Source organism: Aquarana catesbeiana, linkage group LG06 (assembly GCF_042186555.1).
Source record: "Aquarana catesbeiana isolate 2022-GZ linkage group LG06, ASM4218655v1, whole genome shotgun sequence".
Classification (NCBI taxonomy): domain Eukaryota; kingdom Metazoa; phylum Chordata; class Amphibia; order Anura; family Ranidae; genus Aquarana; species Aquarana catesbeiana.
Genome location: NC_133329.1, coordinates 81,350,928 through 81,368,266, shown reverse-complemented (window position 1 = coordinate 81,368,266; position 17,339 = coordinate 81,350,928). Strand labels below are relative to the sequence as shown.

The window sequence follows — 17,339 nt, the reverse complement described above, 5'->3', positions numbered from 1 at the left end:
CTCTATCCCACTTCCAGACACAACACCCCCCCGGCATTTATTGAAAAAAAAAAAAAAGGAATACATACACAATACTGAGCAGTCTTCTGGCTGGTCCCTTGACGTTAAGAGTTCTTTCTCTTCTCAGGCAGTTGTCCCTACTCCTGTAATGAACAATGCTCATAAAAAAACATGTAGGTACTGTTCAGTGCAGCATTACTGTAAGCCCAGGCTTCAGTAATGGCACTCCCCCAGGTGGTATGTCCATGACAGCCTGATAGGAAGTGAATTGAATGATACTGGAACGTCCTTCAACCTGGAAGACTGGAGACATCTAGAGGTTGCAAAAGATCTTCTTTGGGGGACGGCAGATAAAGGGTGAGTATTGCAGCAAAACCTGCTTGTTTATTTTTCTTTTTCTGAGCTATTTATTTTATTAGCTGGTATTCTGCTTCAACATGCTATGCCAACCTTTTTTCATATGCATAAAGATATCGTTTTGTCAATGCTTGAGTTGACATTTTAAAACCACAGTGCAATGCATTACTATAATGAAAAAAAACCCTGGTAACATGAGTGGATTTGGAAAGTAGCTTCCAGTACAACGCTCAAAACTAATTCACAAAATGATAAAACTGCGCTGTTATCCTAATTATTGTGACAAACTACACAGCCGCAGCTTTCCTGTGAGACCCACACAGCACCAAATCACTTAACCCATAAAGCTGCGCTCGTGAAATACCGGTAAATGAAAAATAACGTGTAAAAAGTATATATTGAAGAATGTATTAAATAAAGGGATCCGTGAAGAAATCAAGTCCATCCACTATTGGGTGCACCTCCCATCACCAAAATTATCGTGAGCCTGAGTGCAATCCTCCACCATATAGAGTGCCTGCCTACACATTGAGCTATTATGGAAGGTCAATCTTGCCTGTGGCTTATAACCCAGCCAGGGCCTTGAGCCCTCTGGAACTGATGGGAATCCACCTCTTTGTAAATACTCGATGTTAAAAGCTCCACATGTAAGAATGATAAAAGCTCGCCATGGCATAAAATCTTTTATATGTCTATTGTATATTTCTAAGAATGCACTTACATCATAATCCAAGGAAACTTGCTTGAATAATAAAAAGGCAGCCGGCTTGTACAATCAGCCCCTTCTTCCGGGAATTCCGCACGTGGTGACATCAGCCCATCACTTCACCTGATGCGTTTCATCACAAGACGAGCGGGCGGCGTATTGAGTCACCGGTTTTATGGTGTTATAATTATATGAGGCTTACCTTGAATCAAGCATAAGATGAGCACAGCTACTCAGATTTTTAGAACTAGATGTGTACCTCAAAATGGGATTTTAAGGGCAATGCAGAAATTGGCAGTGTTGAATTATAGTTAAAAAGAAGTTTATTGATACAAAAACGAATAGGATATACATGAACATACACATTGATCTAGTTAAGAATAATTATAAAAACATCAGATATATGGAAACATATGATGCATCCTACTGCTAGTTACAAGTACCACCCCCGATAGGTGTGATGGCGTCCTGATAGCAGATTTGGAAATTTTTACTATACAAGCAAATTTCCTAGGATTTTGATGTAAGTGCATTCTTAGAAATATATAATAAACATATAAAGGATTTTATACCACGGCAAGCTTTTATCGTTCTTACATGTGGAGCTTTAAACATTGAGTACTTACAAAGAGGTGGATTCCCATCAGTTCCAGAGGGAACAAGGCCCTGGCTGGGTTAAGCCACAGGCGAGATTGACCTTCTGTAATAGGAGGTCAATGTGTTCCGATAAGCAGGCACTTTATATGGTGGAGGATTGAACTCACGATAATTTTGGTGATGGGAGGTGCACCCAATAGTGGATGGACTTGATTTCTGCATGGATCCCTTTATTTAATATATTTTTCATTTTATATTTTTCATTTATTTCATGAGTACAGCTTTATGGGTTAAGAGAAACACACAAAACTGCATGTAATCACATCTTGTAGAAAGGAACCCTAAGACTTCCGCTGGGGAGATTCATCTCCTCTATTTGTGACCATTGGCACCAAGACAGAAAGTGATGGAAAACTCCAACATTTGTAGGTGAGAGAAATCTTTTGGCTTGGCTATACATACAGTGGGGTATTTAGTAGGTATTTAAAAAGTATTTAGTCGGCCACCAATTGTGCAAGTTCTCCCACTTTAAAAAGATGAGAGGCCTGTAATTGTCATCATAGGTATACCTCAACTATGAGAGACAAAATGTGGAAACAAATCCAGACAATCACATTGTCTGATTTTTGAAAGAATTTATTTGCAAATTATGGTGGAAAATAAGTATTTGGTCATCTACAAACAAGCAAGATTTCTGGCTCTCACAGACCTGTATCTATCTTCTTCTTTAAGAGGCTCCTCTGTCCTCCGCTCATTACCTGTATTAATGGCACCTGTTTGAACTTGTTATCAGTATAAAAGACACCTGTCCACAACCTCAAACAGTCACACTCCAAACTCCACTATGGTGAAGACCAAAGAGCTGTCGAAGGACACCAGAAACAAAATTGTAGACCTGCACCAGGCTGGGAAGACTGAATCTGCAATAGGCAAGCAGCTTGGTGTGAAGAAATCAACTGTGGGAGCAATAAATAGAAAATGGAAGACATACAAGACCACTGATAATCTCCCTCGTTCTGGGGCTTCTCGCAAGATCTCACCCCGTGGGGTCAAAATGATCACAAGAACGCTGAGCAAAAATCCCAGAAGGGGCCCCCCCACACAGGGGGGCCTAGTGAATGACCTGCAGAGAGCTGGGACCAACGTAACAAAGGCTACCATCAGTAACACACTAAGCCGCCAGGGACTCAGATCCTGCAGTGCCAGACGTGTCCCCCTGCTTAAGCCAGTACATGTCCGGGCCCATCTGAGGTTTGCTAGAGAGCATTTGGATGATCCAGAAGAGGATTGGGAGAATGTCATATGGTCAGATGAAACCAAAGTAGAACTGTTTGGTAGAAACACAACTCGTGGAGGAGGGAGAATGCTGAGTTGCAACCAAAGAACACCATACTTACTGTGAAGCATGGGGGTAGCAACATCATGCTTTGGGGCTGTTTCTCTGCAAAGGGAACAGGACGACTGATCCGTGTACATGAAAGAATGAATGGGGCCATGTATCATGAGATTTTGAGTGCAAACCTCCTCCCATCAGCAAGGGCATTGAAGATGAAACGTGGCTGGGTCTTTCAGCATGACAATGATCCCAAACACACCGCCCGGGCAACGAAGGAGTGGCTTCGTAAGAAGCATTTCAAGGTCCTGGAGTGGCCTAGCCAGTCTCTAGATCTCAATCCCATAGAAAACCTTTGGAAGGAGTTGAAAGTCTGTGTTGCCCAGCGACAGCCCCAAAACATCACTGCTCTAGAGGAGATCTGCATGGAGGAACGGGCCAACATACCAGCAACAGTGTGTGACAACCTTGTGAAGACTTACAGAAAAGTTTGACCTCTGTCATTGCCAACAAAGGATATATAAGAAAGTATTGAGATGAACTTTTGATATTGACCAAATACTTATTTTCCACCATAATTTGCAAATAAATTCTTTCAAAAATCAGACAGACAATGTGATTGTCTGGATTTGTTTCCACATTTTGTCTCTATTAGTTGAGGTATACCTATGATGACAATTACAGGCCTCTCTAATCTTTTTAAGTGGGAGAACTTGCACAATTGGTGGCTGACTAAACACTTTTTTGCCCCACTGTACACGTTTACGCTTAGAGTTTTTAACACATGTGAACCCATGAAAGCTTCTTGACTATGCAATGTTTCTGTGCCCTTATATGATCTACTCCTTATAATTGTAGGGCCCCTCGTTAATATGTAAGCAGCTTGAATGCTTGTTTATAAATGGTGATGCGGTGTGCAATGATAACTTCTTATGAAGCCAGGCGAAGAAGCAGATTAAAATTGATGATGTTAAGGAGGGGCAATCCATTCACGGGCGACTCTAGTCAGGGCACTGGGATCACAAGAGGCCAACTAAAGCAGAAAACTGCCATGCAGCCTGAGTATTTTGTTACAGCCATGGGTATGAATTATGCTAAATGTTGTCCTATACCTATTACTCTAACAAGATCTGGATCACAAGCAGACTGTAAGCCATCAGCCACAAGGGGACAGGATGTTTTCTGGACTGTTTTCTTAGATCAGCATCGTTACAATGCCTGAAATTTGCACATACTTAGAAAACCTATGTCTCAGCCATCTGTTTCATATAAAATATTTTAACCTGTTAACTTATTGCTACACTACTTAATTTTCCAGTTATGTTTAAAGCACAACTTTGGTTAAAAAAGGAAAAATTTGATTCTTCAATAAAAAAAAAAAAAAATACGATATATACACCTCTGCTGCACTAGGACTTTACCTTATGCTCTACAGCGATCTGCTACCTTCTACCTGTTCCTTGTGTTTGATCTCCTGTTGCCGTTCTGATCCGTCTGACCACGCTTGTATGCTACCTGCCCTGACCTCTGGCTTGCTCTTGCACCACAAATCTGCTTTACCCCTCTGTCTGCCTGTTTGCCATTGCCAACTCTAGCTTGAACCTGATTACTCTGCTGCCTACTGCTCTGTTCCTGACATGCCTGCTAGTGACCGACCCGGCTAGCCTGACCCTGCTCTGTGTCCAGCCATCCTTATATCTGCTGCATGTGACCTGCCAAGTACCTGCTGTCTGCTACCTGCCAGTCTGCCAAGCACCTGCTGCCTGTGACCTGTCAGCCTGCAAAGTACCTGCTGTCTGCCACCTGCAAGCCTACCAAGTACCTGCTACCAGGGTTGCAAACCGCCAGTAAATTTACTGACAGTTTGTAAAAATCAGTGTTTTTTTTTTACAACGGCCAGTAAATATTAGGGGCTGATAGCTTCATGCCGTGTTCACTTTTTAAGTGTAAACCAAGCAAATTACTTTGTTATAGGTATTGTCAGTGTTTCCATATCATGTTTATACTGTTCAAATATTCACTGTAATGCCCCGTACACACGATCAGAAATTCCGACCAGCAAAAGTCGGATGTGAGCTTTTGGTCAGAAATTCCGACCGTGTGTATGCTCCATCAGACTTTTGCTGGCAGAATTCCAGCCAGCAAAAGATTGATAGCAGGTCGGAAAAAGTTCCTATCCGAAAATGCGTTCGTCTGTATGCAATTTGGACACGCAAAAAATCACGCATGCTCGGAATTAATTCTACGCATGCTCGAAAGCATTGAACTTCATTTTCTCGGCTTGTCGTAGTGTTGTACATCACCGCGTTCTTGACGGTCGAAAGTTCAGAGAACTTTTGTGTGACCGTGTGTATGCAAGGCAAGCTTGAGCGGAATTCCGTCAGAAAAACCAAACCATAGTTTTTTCTGATGGAATTTCTAATCGTGTGTATGGGGCATTAGTTTTTAATAGGACTTCTGTAAGTTCTCAGGTTGTCAGTAAAAAAAAATTGTTCTGATCCGTCTGACCACGCTTGTATGCTACCTGACCTGACCTCTGGCTTGCTCTTGCACCACAAATCTGCTTTACCCCTCTGTCTGCCTGTTTGCCATTGTCAACTCTAGCTTGAACCTGATTACTCTTCTGCCTACTGCTCTGTTCCTGACATGCCTGCTAGTGACCGACCCGGCTAGCCTGACCCTGCTCTGTGTCCAGCCATCCTTATATCTGCTGCATGTGACCTGCCAAGTACCTGCCAAATTGTGCTCCATCAGTAAATTTTCAATGTTTTGTCAGTAAAAAATGCCGCAGGAGGTTGGAAACCCTGTAACGATCCAGCCTGCATTCCTCTGTGCACAGACCTCTCATCTACAGCCTTCACCATCCGAACTGCTAGGCACTCGTGCCACTCCAAGCTTCTGTGCCTCCTGTTTACTTTATCAGGGGTACCAGGCCGGAGGTGTAAGTGATTGCCTTCCTCTCCACGTCAGGCTCCATCTCCAGGTACGTGACAGTTAAGTTATGTATCAAAGTGAAAGGACCCAAATTATTGGGCTCTGAGTTTGTTTTTTTCTAGGTTAGGAAAGCAAAAGCGATACTATATTCATCCTATGAAAAAGTTAACAAGTAATATAAGTTATGAATTCTGGCTTTCTACTGTTACATTTCCTAATTAGGGCATGAATATATAAAAAATAATATCTTATGTATAACTAACTGTAATAATTTATGTAAAATTATTTGATTTGAATGATGGATATAAAAATGCATCAGCTTCTAGGTTACGTTTACTAAGTAGTGAAGGCAATCCCTTCCCCTGAACACCTCTTTTACTGGTCAACTGATCCTTCAAGAACAGATTCAAATCACAGCGTTTTGCATATATTACTCTGCACTAGAACACACATTAGCACACATACTGACAAGGGAACCTATTCCTTTACTTTTCTTTTTACATTTTATATTTTGCATGATATTATGTATTTTGTAATCGTTTGCTTATTGCCAATAAACAATTTTTTTTTATTTTGATGTCATTAAAGTAGTACTTTTAATCCTTGCGTGCTTCTTTAAACTTTAAAAGGTATCTCTTCTAAGTTTATAAAGTACCAAAATTATATTTAACTTTTAACCACACCTAATCAGTTTTTTTTTTTTTTAAGTCTCTAAAATGCAGAAAAAAATACCTTAATCCACCGTCATGTGATCTCCCATGTCACCTCTTTTCCAGTAGTGGTGACTGGTGATCAGAAGTTTCTCTTTGTGCTCCCTGCTGCTCAGCCAACTGGTCTTAAGTCCTCCCCCCGCCATTATGTCATGCTGTGAGAACCTGGTGATAGACTCTTCCAACAGCCAATTGGTAGTGCCCTTGTCACCAGAAAGCAACATGGGTACTGCAGACAGGACCTGGTACCCAGCCTATCACATTACTTTACACCTGTAAAACAGGTAATAGGCTTTTAGTATAGAGCTTTAGCTCTCTCCTGCTGTCAGATTCACTGGTGAAGCTTCCTATCAATGGTCAGACAAGAATGATCCTGGATGATACAGTGAGGGGAAAAAAAGTATTTGACCCCCTGCTGATTTTGTACATTTGCCCACTGACAAACAAATGATCAGTCTATAATTGTAATGGTAGGTTAATGTTAGCAGTGAGAGACAGAATAACAACAAAAATATCCAGAAAAAACGCATTTCAAAAAAGTTATAAATTGGTTTGCATTTTAATGAATGAAATAAATATTTGATCTCCTATAAAGCAGCAAGATTTCTGGCTCCCAGGTGTCTTCTATACAGGTAACGAGATGAGAATAGGAGCACTCTCTTAAAGGGAGTGATTTTAATCTCAGCTTGTTACCTGTATAAAAGACACCTGTCCACAGAAGCAATTAATCAATCAGATTCCAATCTCTCCACCATGGCCAAGACCAAAGAGCTGTCCAAGGATGTCAGAGACAAGATTCTAGACCTACACAAGGCTGGAGTGGGCTACAAGACCATCACCAAGCAGCTTGGTGAGAGGGTCACAACAGTTGGCGTGATTATTCACAAATGGAAGAAACGTAAAATAACTGTCAATCTCCCTCCGGTCTGGGGCTTCATGCAAGATCTCACCTTGTGGAGTTTCAATGATCATGAGAACGGTGAGGAATCAGGCCAGAACTACACCGGAGAATCTTGTCAATGATCTCAAGGCGGCTGAGACCATAGTCACCAAGAAAACAATTGGTAACACACTACGCCATGAAGGACCGAAAGCCTGCAGTGCCCGCAAGGTCCCCCTTCTCAAGAAAGCACATGTACAGGACCGTCTGAAGTTTGCTAATGAACATCTGAATGATTCAGAGGAGAACTGGGTGAAAGTGTTGTGGTCGGATGAGACCAAAATCAAGCTCCTTGGTATCAACTCAACTCGCCGTGTTTGGAGGAGGAGGAATGCTGCCTTTGACCCCAAGAACACCATCCCCACCGTCAAACATGGAGGTGAAAACATTATGCTTTGGGGCTGTTTTTCTACTACTGAGTTTCTGAATGGTCTTACGTTTCTTCATCAGGAAAATGGTTACAGTAGTTCTGGAGCGGCGTTCAAGGATAGCGTTTTGATTATAAAGGGTACAGATTTTTCAGGAAAAATTATACTTTTGTTGGATTTTGCGACGTGCTACTTTAAGGGACTGGTCCAAACTTAGCTAAAGTTGCTTTTAAGTCATTGTTATAAACAAACATCTGAGTACAGCATATCCCTGTGTCCTCTTGTAATGCTGTATAAAAATACTTCCACAGCCCCCTGAGGCAGACCCGTTACATTTCTATGAAATAACATTTCTGGCGCAGAGGACCATCTACTTATACGGGAGCTGCTGGATACAGTGTCATTACAATTGGCCCTGTTCCGACTTCATTACATCTTCTTTTGGCAGCTGTTAGCGAGGCCTGATTGTACTAATACTAATCTCCTATCAGCTGCTTGATATATTGATGCAAATGGGAACAAATTTACATGGCTGCTGATTGCTATAATTGACGAACGGTGCCGAGAGCCCCCCAAAGGCTGGGGTTTGGTTACAAGATATTAATTCATTACAGAACAACCTATCGTCAATTCTCTCACCTTTCCCTTGGTAACTGGGGCCTGGTTACTGTAACAGCAGGGAGATATACATTAAATCAGTCAGTAATTTGCTTATTAGAACAATAAGCTGACAATGTACTTTCTACAATTAGCAACTTTGCACACCAGCTGAGCTTAAAGGGGTTGTAAAGGCTCATTCTTTTTCACCTTAACGCATCCTATGCATTAAGGTGAAAAAACACCTTGCAGTCACCGGCCCCCCGAATTTCCGTTGGCACGTCCCCGCCGTCCCTCTCTCCATGGGTTCCCGGCTCTTGATTGGATGGATTGATAGCAGCGCAGCCCTTGGCTCCCGCTGCTGTCAATCAAATCCAATGACACGGGCGGCGGGGGGGGGGGGCGGGGCCGAGTCCTGCATTCGGCCTCTATGGACGCCGAATGCTGGAATCAGGAGCGCGCCCGCAAGGTAACCCCCTTGGAGAAGCGCTCTCCCGGGGGTTATCTGATGTGGGGGGGAGCTGCGAGAGCTGCCGATGGACCCTGGAAATGGATGTTCGGGGGCCACTCTGTGCAAAACGAGCTGCACAGTGGAGGTAAGTAGGACATGTTTGTTATTTAAAAAAAAAATAAAAAAACGATCCTTTAGTATCATTTTAATGTTGAATTTCAGGCGGTGCCCATAAGCATATCCTAACCACCTCACTCCTGCAAATTTTCTCTGCAAAATTGATACCTCATTTCATCCGAAGGCCTCATACATACTGAACATTTTTGCAGCTGCTTCTAGGGTCGTCAGGGTTTTTTTTCCTGCCTCTAAACTTCCCTGCATGTTAGCCTATGTGTCCATGCACATGTAGGCTTTTAGTAGTGTTTAGTGGCATGGGCTTTAACCACTTAATTCTTTTTGACACTTGTTGTTTACAAGTAAAAATATTTTTTTTTTTGCTAGAAAATTACTTATAACCCCCAAACATTATATATATTTTTCCAGACACCCTAGAGAATAAAATCACATTTGTTGCAATACTTTATGTCACACCGTATTTGCGCAGCGGTCTTACAAGCGCCTTTTTTTTTTTTTCGGAAAAAAATACACTTTTTGACTTAAAAAAAAATAAGACAGTAGTAAAGTTAGCCCAATTTTATTATATATTGTGAAAAAATAATGTTACGCTGAATAAATTGATACCCAACATGTCATGCTTCAAAATTGCGCCCGCTCGTGGAATGGCGACAAACTTTTACACTTAAAAATCTCCATAGGCGACTTTTAACAATTTCTACAGGTTACATGTTTAGAGTTATAGAGGTCTAGTATTAGAATTATCGCTCTCACTCTAACGATCGCGGGGATACATCACACGTGTGGTTTGAAAACCGTTTTTATATGCGGGCGTGACTTACATATGCGTTCGCTTCTGCACGCGAGCTCGGCAGGACGGGGCGCTTTAAATTTTTACATTTTTTTTCTTATTTTATTTTTTATTTTGACACTGTCCTTTTAAAAAAAAAATAAAAAATTGGTTCACTTTTATTCCTATTACAAGGATTGTAAACATCCCTAGTAATAGAAAAAAAGCATGGCAGGACCTCTTAAATGTGAGATCTGGGGTCAAAAAGATGTGGGAGGCTATTCTGACATCTTGTAAACAAATTCAAGCAGAAACTGTCCAAAAACTCCTAAGTTCAATGGATGCAAGACTTGTGAAACTGCTATCAAAAAAGGGGTCCTATGTTAAAATGTAACATGACCTGTTAAGATGTTTAAAAAATTAAAATGTTGTTCAAAGTTTGATTGAAATAGCTTTTGATTTCAGTAAATATGCTGCAAACACAACAAATGCCAATTTTTTAGTTCTTTACAACCTATAGTGTTTTGAAATTTACTGTGTGTAATAATTTGGAACAGTGCATTGTAAGTTTTTTATTTTGAAAAAAAAAAAAAAACTGTTATTAGAAGGGTTTGTTCAATAAAATTTGAAGTGTACTCTTAATAGTTGATAACATGAGAATTATGCTGACTGTTAACATCAATTATTTAAGTAAATGAGAAAAATATCATTGGCATAATAATATTGGACTGGGTGTATATATATATATATATATATATATATATATATATATATATATATATATATTTTATATTATACGATCGGCAAGCAGTTAAACGCAACCTAAAAGCTTGTAAAAGCTTTAGACACTGTTACAGGCGCCTGGCTTTTTTTTTTTCTGCAAAAACGCTGCTGCCAGGAAAGTTTGCAAAACATCCTGTGTGCATGAGGCCTAAAAGTTGGCCTACTTCTCAATAGACCAAGAGGACTAGGTTGGAGCTGGGTGCTATTCTTCAATAGGTCAGAGGGACTAGGCTGCAGCTGATCCTCTGACCACAGGTGCTGCACAGGCAATGGTAGTCACAGGACAGGAGGCTATGAGGACTTAATGAGCCAAGAGGACAGTTTGAGGTTGAGACAAACCATTTACCACTGACAGGGGTGTCAACAATAGTCAGCTTTTGCTCATTTACTTAAAACCTTAACCCCAAAAGGAAACAAAAATGTTGCTATGGTTGCTTAAAAAGTGTTTGCTGGAATTTGACTTTACTTTGCTAGTCAAGGCCATCTAAATCTGCTGTTGCATCTAACACTGTCAACTTCTGCTGTCTAAAGGTGTCTCCGACGCTCCTTCATAGAATGGAGCCACCCCAAGACAGGACGTGTGTAACTGGCAGGAACACCAAATTAAAATAAAAAGAAAACAAAAAAAGGCCAGAAAAAAAGCTAATGCAGCCATCACATTTAAGGATTGGTAAGCTGCAATATATTACATTTTTGTTTGTGAAGTTTAATACTGCTTTATCTCTCTTACAAATCCAAATAAAATTACTAGAGTTTTTCTTCTAAACACCAAAATCCTGTATTCTTTTCACAAGTATATACCGGTAGTTAAATGTAACTAGTTCCTGAGTATTTCTTTAAAGCCCAACTCTAGGAAAAGTCTGAATTATCCCTCGCAATGGCAGGATTATGGAATCTGCTTTGGTCTTGAAGAGGTCAGAAGCCTAGACTGCCAATGTGCGCAGGGGAGAAGAGGCTGCGGGCAGAAGAGGCTGCGGGGAGAAGAGGTAGTCACGGGGAGAAGCCTAGCCGTGGAGAGGATCAGAGGATTAAGTAAGTAAATCTTTTTTGTTCTTCTAGACCAGTGCTCTCCAAATTGCGATCTGGGGGCCAGATGCTGCACTTTGCTTGCCTTTATCTGGTCCTTGGGGCACTTTTCCTTCCACTGATACAAGACACTATCCTCCCACTGACACTAGCAATGGGGCACTATTTCTCCCACTGAGACCAAGAATAGGGGAACCATTCCTTCCATCGACACCAGTGATGGGGCACTATTCCTTCCAAAGACACCAATAATGGGGCACTATTCCTCCCAGTGACACCAATGATGGGGCACAATTCCTTCCACTTACATCAATGATGGGGCACAATTCCTCCCACTTACACCCATATTGGGGCACTATTCCTCCAACTGACATCAATGGTGGGGCACTATTTCTTCCACTGAGACCAAGAATAGGGGAACCATTCCTTCCATCGACACCAGTGATGGTGCACTATTCCTCCCAGTGACACCAATGATGGAGCACAATTCCTTCCACTTACACCAATGATGGGGCACCATTCCTTCCACTTACACCAATGATGGGGCACATTTCCTCCCACTTACACCCATATTGGGGCACTATTCCTCCAACTGACACCAATAATGGGGCACTATTTCTCTCAAGGACTCCAATGATGGGGCACTATTCCTCCCACTGACACCAATGATGGGGCACTCTTCCTCCCACTGACACCAATAATGGGGCACTATTCCTCCCACTGACACCAAGAATGGGGCACTATTCCTCCTACTGACACCAAGAATGGGGCACTATTCCTCCCACTGACACCGAGGATGGGGCACTATTCCTCCCACTGACACCGAGGATGGGGCACTATTCCTCCCACTGACACCAACAATGAGGCACTATTCCTCCCACTGACACCAACAATGGGGCACTATTCCTCCCACGGACACCAATGATGGGGCACTATTCCTCCCACTGACACCGAGGATGGGGCACTATTCCTCCCACTGACACCAACAATGGGGCACTATTCCTTCCACTGACACCAATGATGGAGCTCTATTCCTCTAATACCAAAGATGTATTGTTTGCTCCCACAGATACCAGGACAATCTCTACTTCCAATGGCCACAGCCAGGCTCCCCTAAAGTCTGAAGGACAGTAAACTGGTCCTTTGGTTAGAAAGTTTGGAGACCCCTGCCCTAGACCCAAAGGAACAATTAACCCTCGCAGTTCAAGTGCAGCCCCACTGCAAGGAATCATTTTTCAGTTGGTTAAATACGTAAAAATCAGTCTTTTGTTACCCTGCAAAGCATCAACTGGGGAGGAAGATCACTGCTACAGTGCGCAGGAGGGAGCAATGGTTTATTATTGTCCAATCAGTAGGCAAGGGGCGTGATCTTCACCACGCTTTTTTGCGACAGTAGAGAGTTCCAAGATCTGGCTATGCTATCTACATATTTTAAATCCTTTGGTTGGTATACCAGCCCCCTATGTGTGGATTTCTAAATGTGTATTTAACTGTTTGCTTCATTTAAATAAATTTAAAATAGACTTACAACAAGGCCAGTCCCAGGTAATTTGCTGTACTGCCCCAGTACATTGGATTTTCCATGACATTAAAGGGGAAGCCGGTGGCTTTCTTATCCATTAAGATTCCAAAGTAGTCTCCTGAAACCAGACAAGAAAAAAATGTTTAGACCTCACGGTTCAAAATGCATGAATGTAAAAGTGATCGGTCTTACCCAAAGCAACCTCTTTTCATCTGCCAATATTCAACATGAGAGCAACTCAAATAAAATCCATTACTTACCATGGAGAAGATTACTCTGGAACAATAGCTATTTTGTTTTGCCTTAACAAGAACCAGTCACAATTGGGTTTATGCAAGAATCTGAACAGTCAGCCTTTAGGGCCAATACACATTAGAACGTAGAGGAAACTTAGCACATTTGGGGGCCACCAAACTGCAGTACCATGCAGTTTGGTGTGGTTCATTCATTTAGAATTGCCTCTTTTTATTTTGCAGTGGGAATACACCGGGTTATGTTACTGGTAGTTCTACCTGTTCCGATCTTTGGAGTGCAACTATGTGTTTATTGAAGTTCCTGTTTCATAATATCTGGCCTCCTGAGAATTTAGAGCATGCTTGCATATGTCTGTCATGCCTCTGATGATGACGATTTATGATGAAACACGTAAGAGGGACCTTTGACGTATGATGTAAGCACGCAGGACGCCGTGGCCATCTTGAGAGAATGTTTTGATGCGCATTTTAATCATCTTCTACAGGTGAGCATAAAATTGTCCAAAATAACTTGGTATGCTGGAGCCTTAAGAGTTCCCTTCACTGGAACTAAGGGGCCAAGTCCAAACCCCGAAAAACAACCCCACACCATAATCCCCCTCCATCAAATGATTTGGACCAGTGAACAAAGCAAGGTCCATTAAGACATGAATGAGCGGGTTTGGGGTGGAGGAACTTGATTCAATCCAATAGAACACCTTTGGGATAAATTCGAGCAGAGACTGCAGAGACTGCAAGCCAGGCCTTCTCATGCCTGACTTCACAAATGCGCTTCTGGAAGAATGGTCAAACATTCCCATAGACACACTCCTAAACCTTGTGGACAGCCTTCCCAGAAGAGTTGAAGTTTTTATAGCTGCAAAGGGTGGGCCAACTCAATATTGAACCCTACGGACTAAGACTGGGATGCCATTAAAGTTCATGTGCGTGTAAAGGCAGGATTCACAATACTTTTGACGATATAATGTATATTCAAGTGAATGGGCTGGCCCTGTGCGACAAGCAAAGTCACAAGCAAGTCCTGACCTCACCCCAATAGAACACCTTTGAGATGAATTAGAGCGGAGACTGCGAGCCAAGACTTCAAACATTCCCATAGACACACTCCTAAACCTTGTCGACAGCCTTACCAGAAGAGTTGAAGCTGTTATGCCGCGTACACACGAGCGGAATTTCCGACAGAAAGAGTCCGATTGGAGCTTTTCATCGTATATTCCGACCGTGTGTATGCCCCATTGGACTTTTTCTGTCGAAAATTCAGACAGTTTTAGATAGAGAACATGTTCTATATTTTTCCGACGGAACTAATTACTATCGGGAAAAACGCTAGTCTGTATGCTGATCCAACGCACCAAAAACTACGCATGCTCTGAAGCAAGTACGAGACGCAAGCTATTGGCTACTGGCTATTGAACTTCCTTTTTCTAGTCGCGTCGTATGTCACCGCGTTCTGGACGGTTGGAATTTGGTGCGACCGTGTGTATGCAAGACAGCTTGAGCAGAATTCCGTCGGAAAAAGCTTCAGAGTTTATTCCGACGGCAAAACCGGTCGTATGTACAGGGCATTATAGTTGCAAAGGGTGGGACAACTCAATATTGAACCCTATGGACTAAGACTGGGGTGCCATTAAATGTCATGTGCTTGTAAAGGCAGGCGTCCCAATACTTTTGACAATATAGTATACCTTAACAAGGTAAATGCTTTCTGGGGTTTGCCGATGGTATCGAGGAGAATACTGATGTTATGGTGGCATCTACCGGAGCCACGCTGTGTTTAAAGGGATCAGTGGTTATCGCTTGGATTCCTGGTGATGTTTGGTTGTCATAAGGTGCTAAGGACTGCTCTATACTTTGAGGGTCTACCGCTTCTGGTAAGGATATTGGCCTCATCAGTGTGGTGTCGTGTGAATCTACTTTTTTCACTGAAGCTGGTGCAGGGATTTTCACCTTCTATCAATTTCATCTTATGGACTTTTGTTGAATTTATTACAATTTACTTGAGCACTGAATTTTTATCTTATCAAATTTGCAACAAAAAGGCCATTCGGGCTGTCAAAACCAGAAGGCAAAGAAGAAAACCCACAATCCAGTGTGATATGGCTCGAAATGCTCATACATTGCAGGTTTATCTATAAAATACTTTGATATACTGCCTAATTTAGTCTAAAGAGGACTTCCAGGTAGGGATACTTTATACATAGCTACATTGATCCAGCTTGGACCAATGTACCTATGTACTGTATACATATATGTAGCCCAAAACAATGAAAATATTACCACTTAAATGCCCCCCCCCCCCCACAAACCTGTGTCAGTTGGACCAGCATGTGAAAAGGCTGGTGCAAGACAGACAGAATTGGCTTGTCAAGCTCCAGTAGACTTTGAGAAAATGGTGGCTGCAACACCAACTCCTTGTAGCATAAATGTGAATGAGATGTGTAAGAGTTAAAAGATGGCTTCAGCTCCTGTTCTCCACCCCTAGAGAATTTTACAGACGCGTTTCGTCCTTTTCAGGGCTTAATCATAGTGGCCTACGTACTGTATATACCACACCTGGCCGGGCCCCCGGAAGCTGGAAATCACTGAGATGAACATGAACACCACTACTCCAGCGATCTCCACTTGCATCTGGGTCCTGTGCTGAGCGTCTGGCCTGCTGCATTATGAGCACAGGAGGTCGGCTGCTTGACACATTGGGCCATTCAGAGGCTGCTTTAAATTTTCTGAATGAATGCAAAGTGTTCTCTGATTGGATGAGGTGGAGATTGTGACATCACTGCCCTGCCTCTCCACCTCATGCAATCAGAAAAGACTTTGCATTCATTTAGAAAATGTAAAGCATTCTCTGGCTGGCGTTTGTGACAAGCAGTTGACTTCCTGTGCTCATAATGCGGCAGGCCAGACGCTCAGCACAGGACCCAGAAGCAAGTGGAGAGTAGTGGTGTCTACTCCAGTGATTTCCATCTTCCAGAAGGATCGGCCAGGTATGGTATATACAGTATGTAAAGGCCACCACGATTAAGCCCCGAAAAGGGCAAAACGCATCTGAGGAGTTCTCTACGGGTGGAGAACCAGCGCTGAAGCCATCTTTTACCTTTTACCCATCCCATTCACATTTATGCAACAAGGAGTCAGTGTTGTAGCTACCATTTTAGTAAAGTCTACTACAAAGCATTCTCAGAATGTTGCCTGTGCCAAGCGTCGTGTATTCAGAATGCTTTAGGCCAGCCTCTCAGCACGGGACCTGGAAGCAAGTGGAGATAATTGGAGTAGTAGTACTTCAGTGATTTCCAACTGCTAGGGACTTCAGCCAGGTATGGAACATACGTTGGTCCAAGCTGGTACAAGTGATCTTGCCATGAAGGTCATTGTTAGGTACTTCCTCTTATGGGGAGACAACCGTCTCCCAGTTGTGCTCCTGCGTTGCCACCCTTTCAAAGACTACAAGTGGCCATGTGACACATGCTGTGAGCTTATGGTCCACTGCTCATCCAGTTTAGGGTCTACATCAGTTTAGGGACTTTAGCCCAAAAATACATAAATGTATTCTCAAGCAGCAGCAGCAGCAAAAATAAATAAACAGACACAAAAAAAAAAAAAAAAAAAAAAAAAAAAAAATCAACTTACAGTAGGTTCCATAATTTCAATTCAGTGTTGTTAAGATATCAAAACAAAAAAGGGCAATTAAGGGAAAGGTTACATGAAATAAAAAATCCTTTAAGAAGTGTACATTTTTACTGCACAAAATGTCACAGGTCTAAATATACACATTATGGTGCTAAAATGGTAATGGTAATCTGTGGCAAAGTGCGCTCTAATGAACGGAGCAAATTATCCTGCTGTTGCTGGCTGCATCG

General features: G+C 42.2%; 1 protein-coding gene across 2 annotated transcripts in view; it reads right to left on the bottom strand.

Moving 5' to 3' along the window:
- PEMT (phosphatidylethanolamine N-methyltransferase) overlaps window positions 1-17,339 on the bottom strand; it is a 247,669-nt gene that overhangs the window by 41,332 nt on the left and 188,998 nt on the right. For both annotated transcript variants that reach the window (XM_073636305.1, XM_073636306.1), the window contains exon 5: window positions 13,235-13,346. In XM_073636305.1, the coding sequence (XP_073492406.1) occupies window positions 13,235-13,346 (112 nt within the window). The remainder of the gene's footprint in view (window positions 1-13,234; window positions 13,347-17,339) is intronic.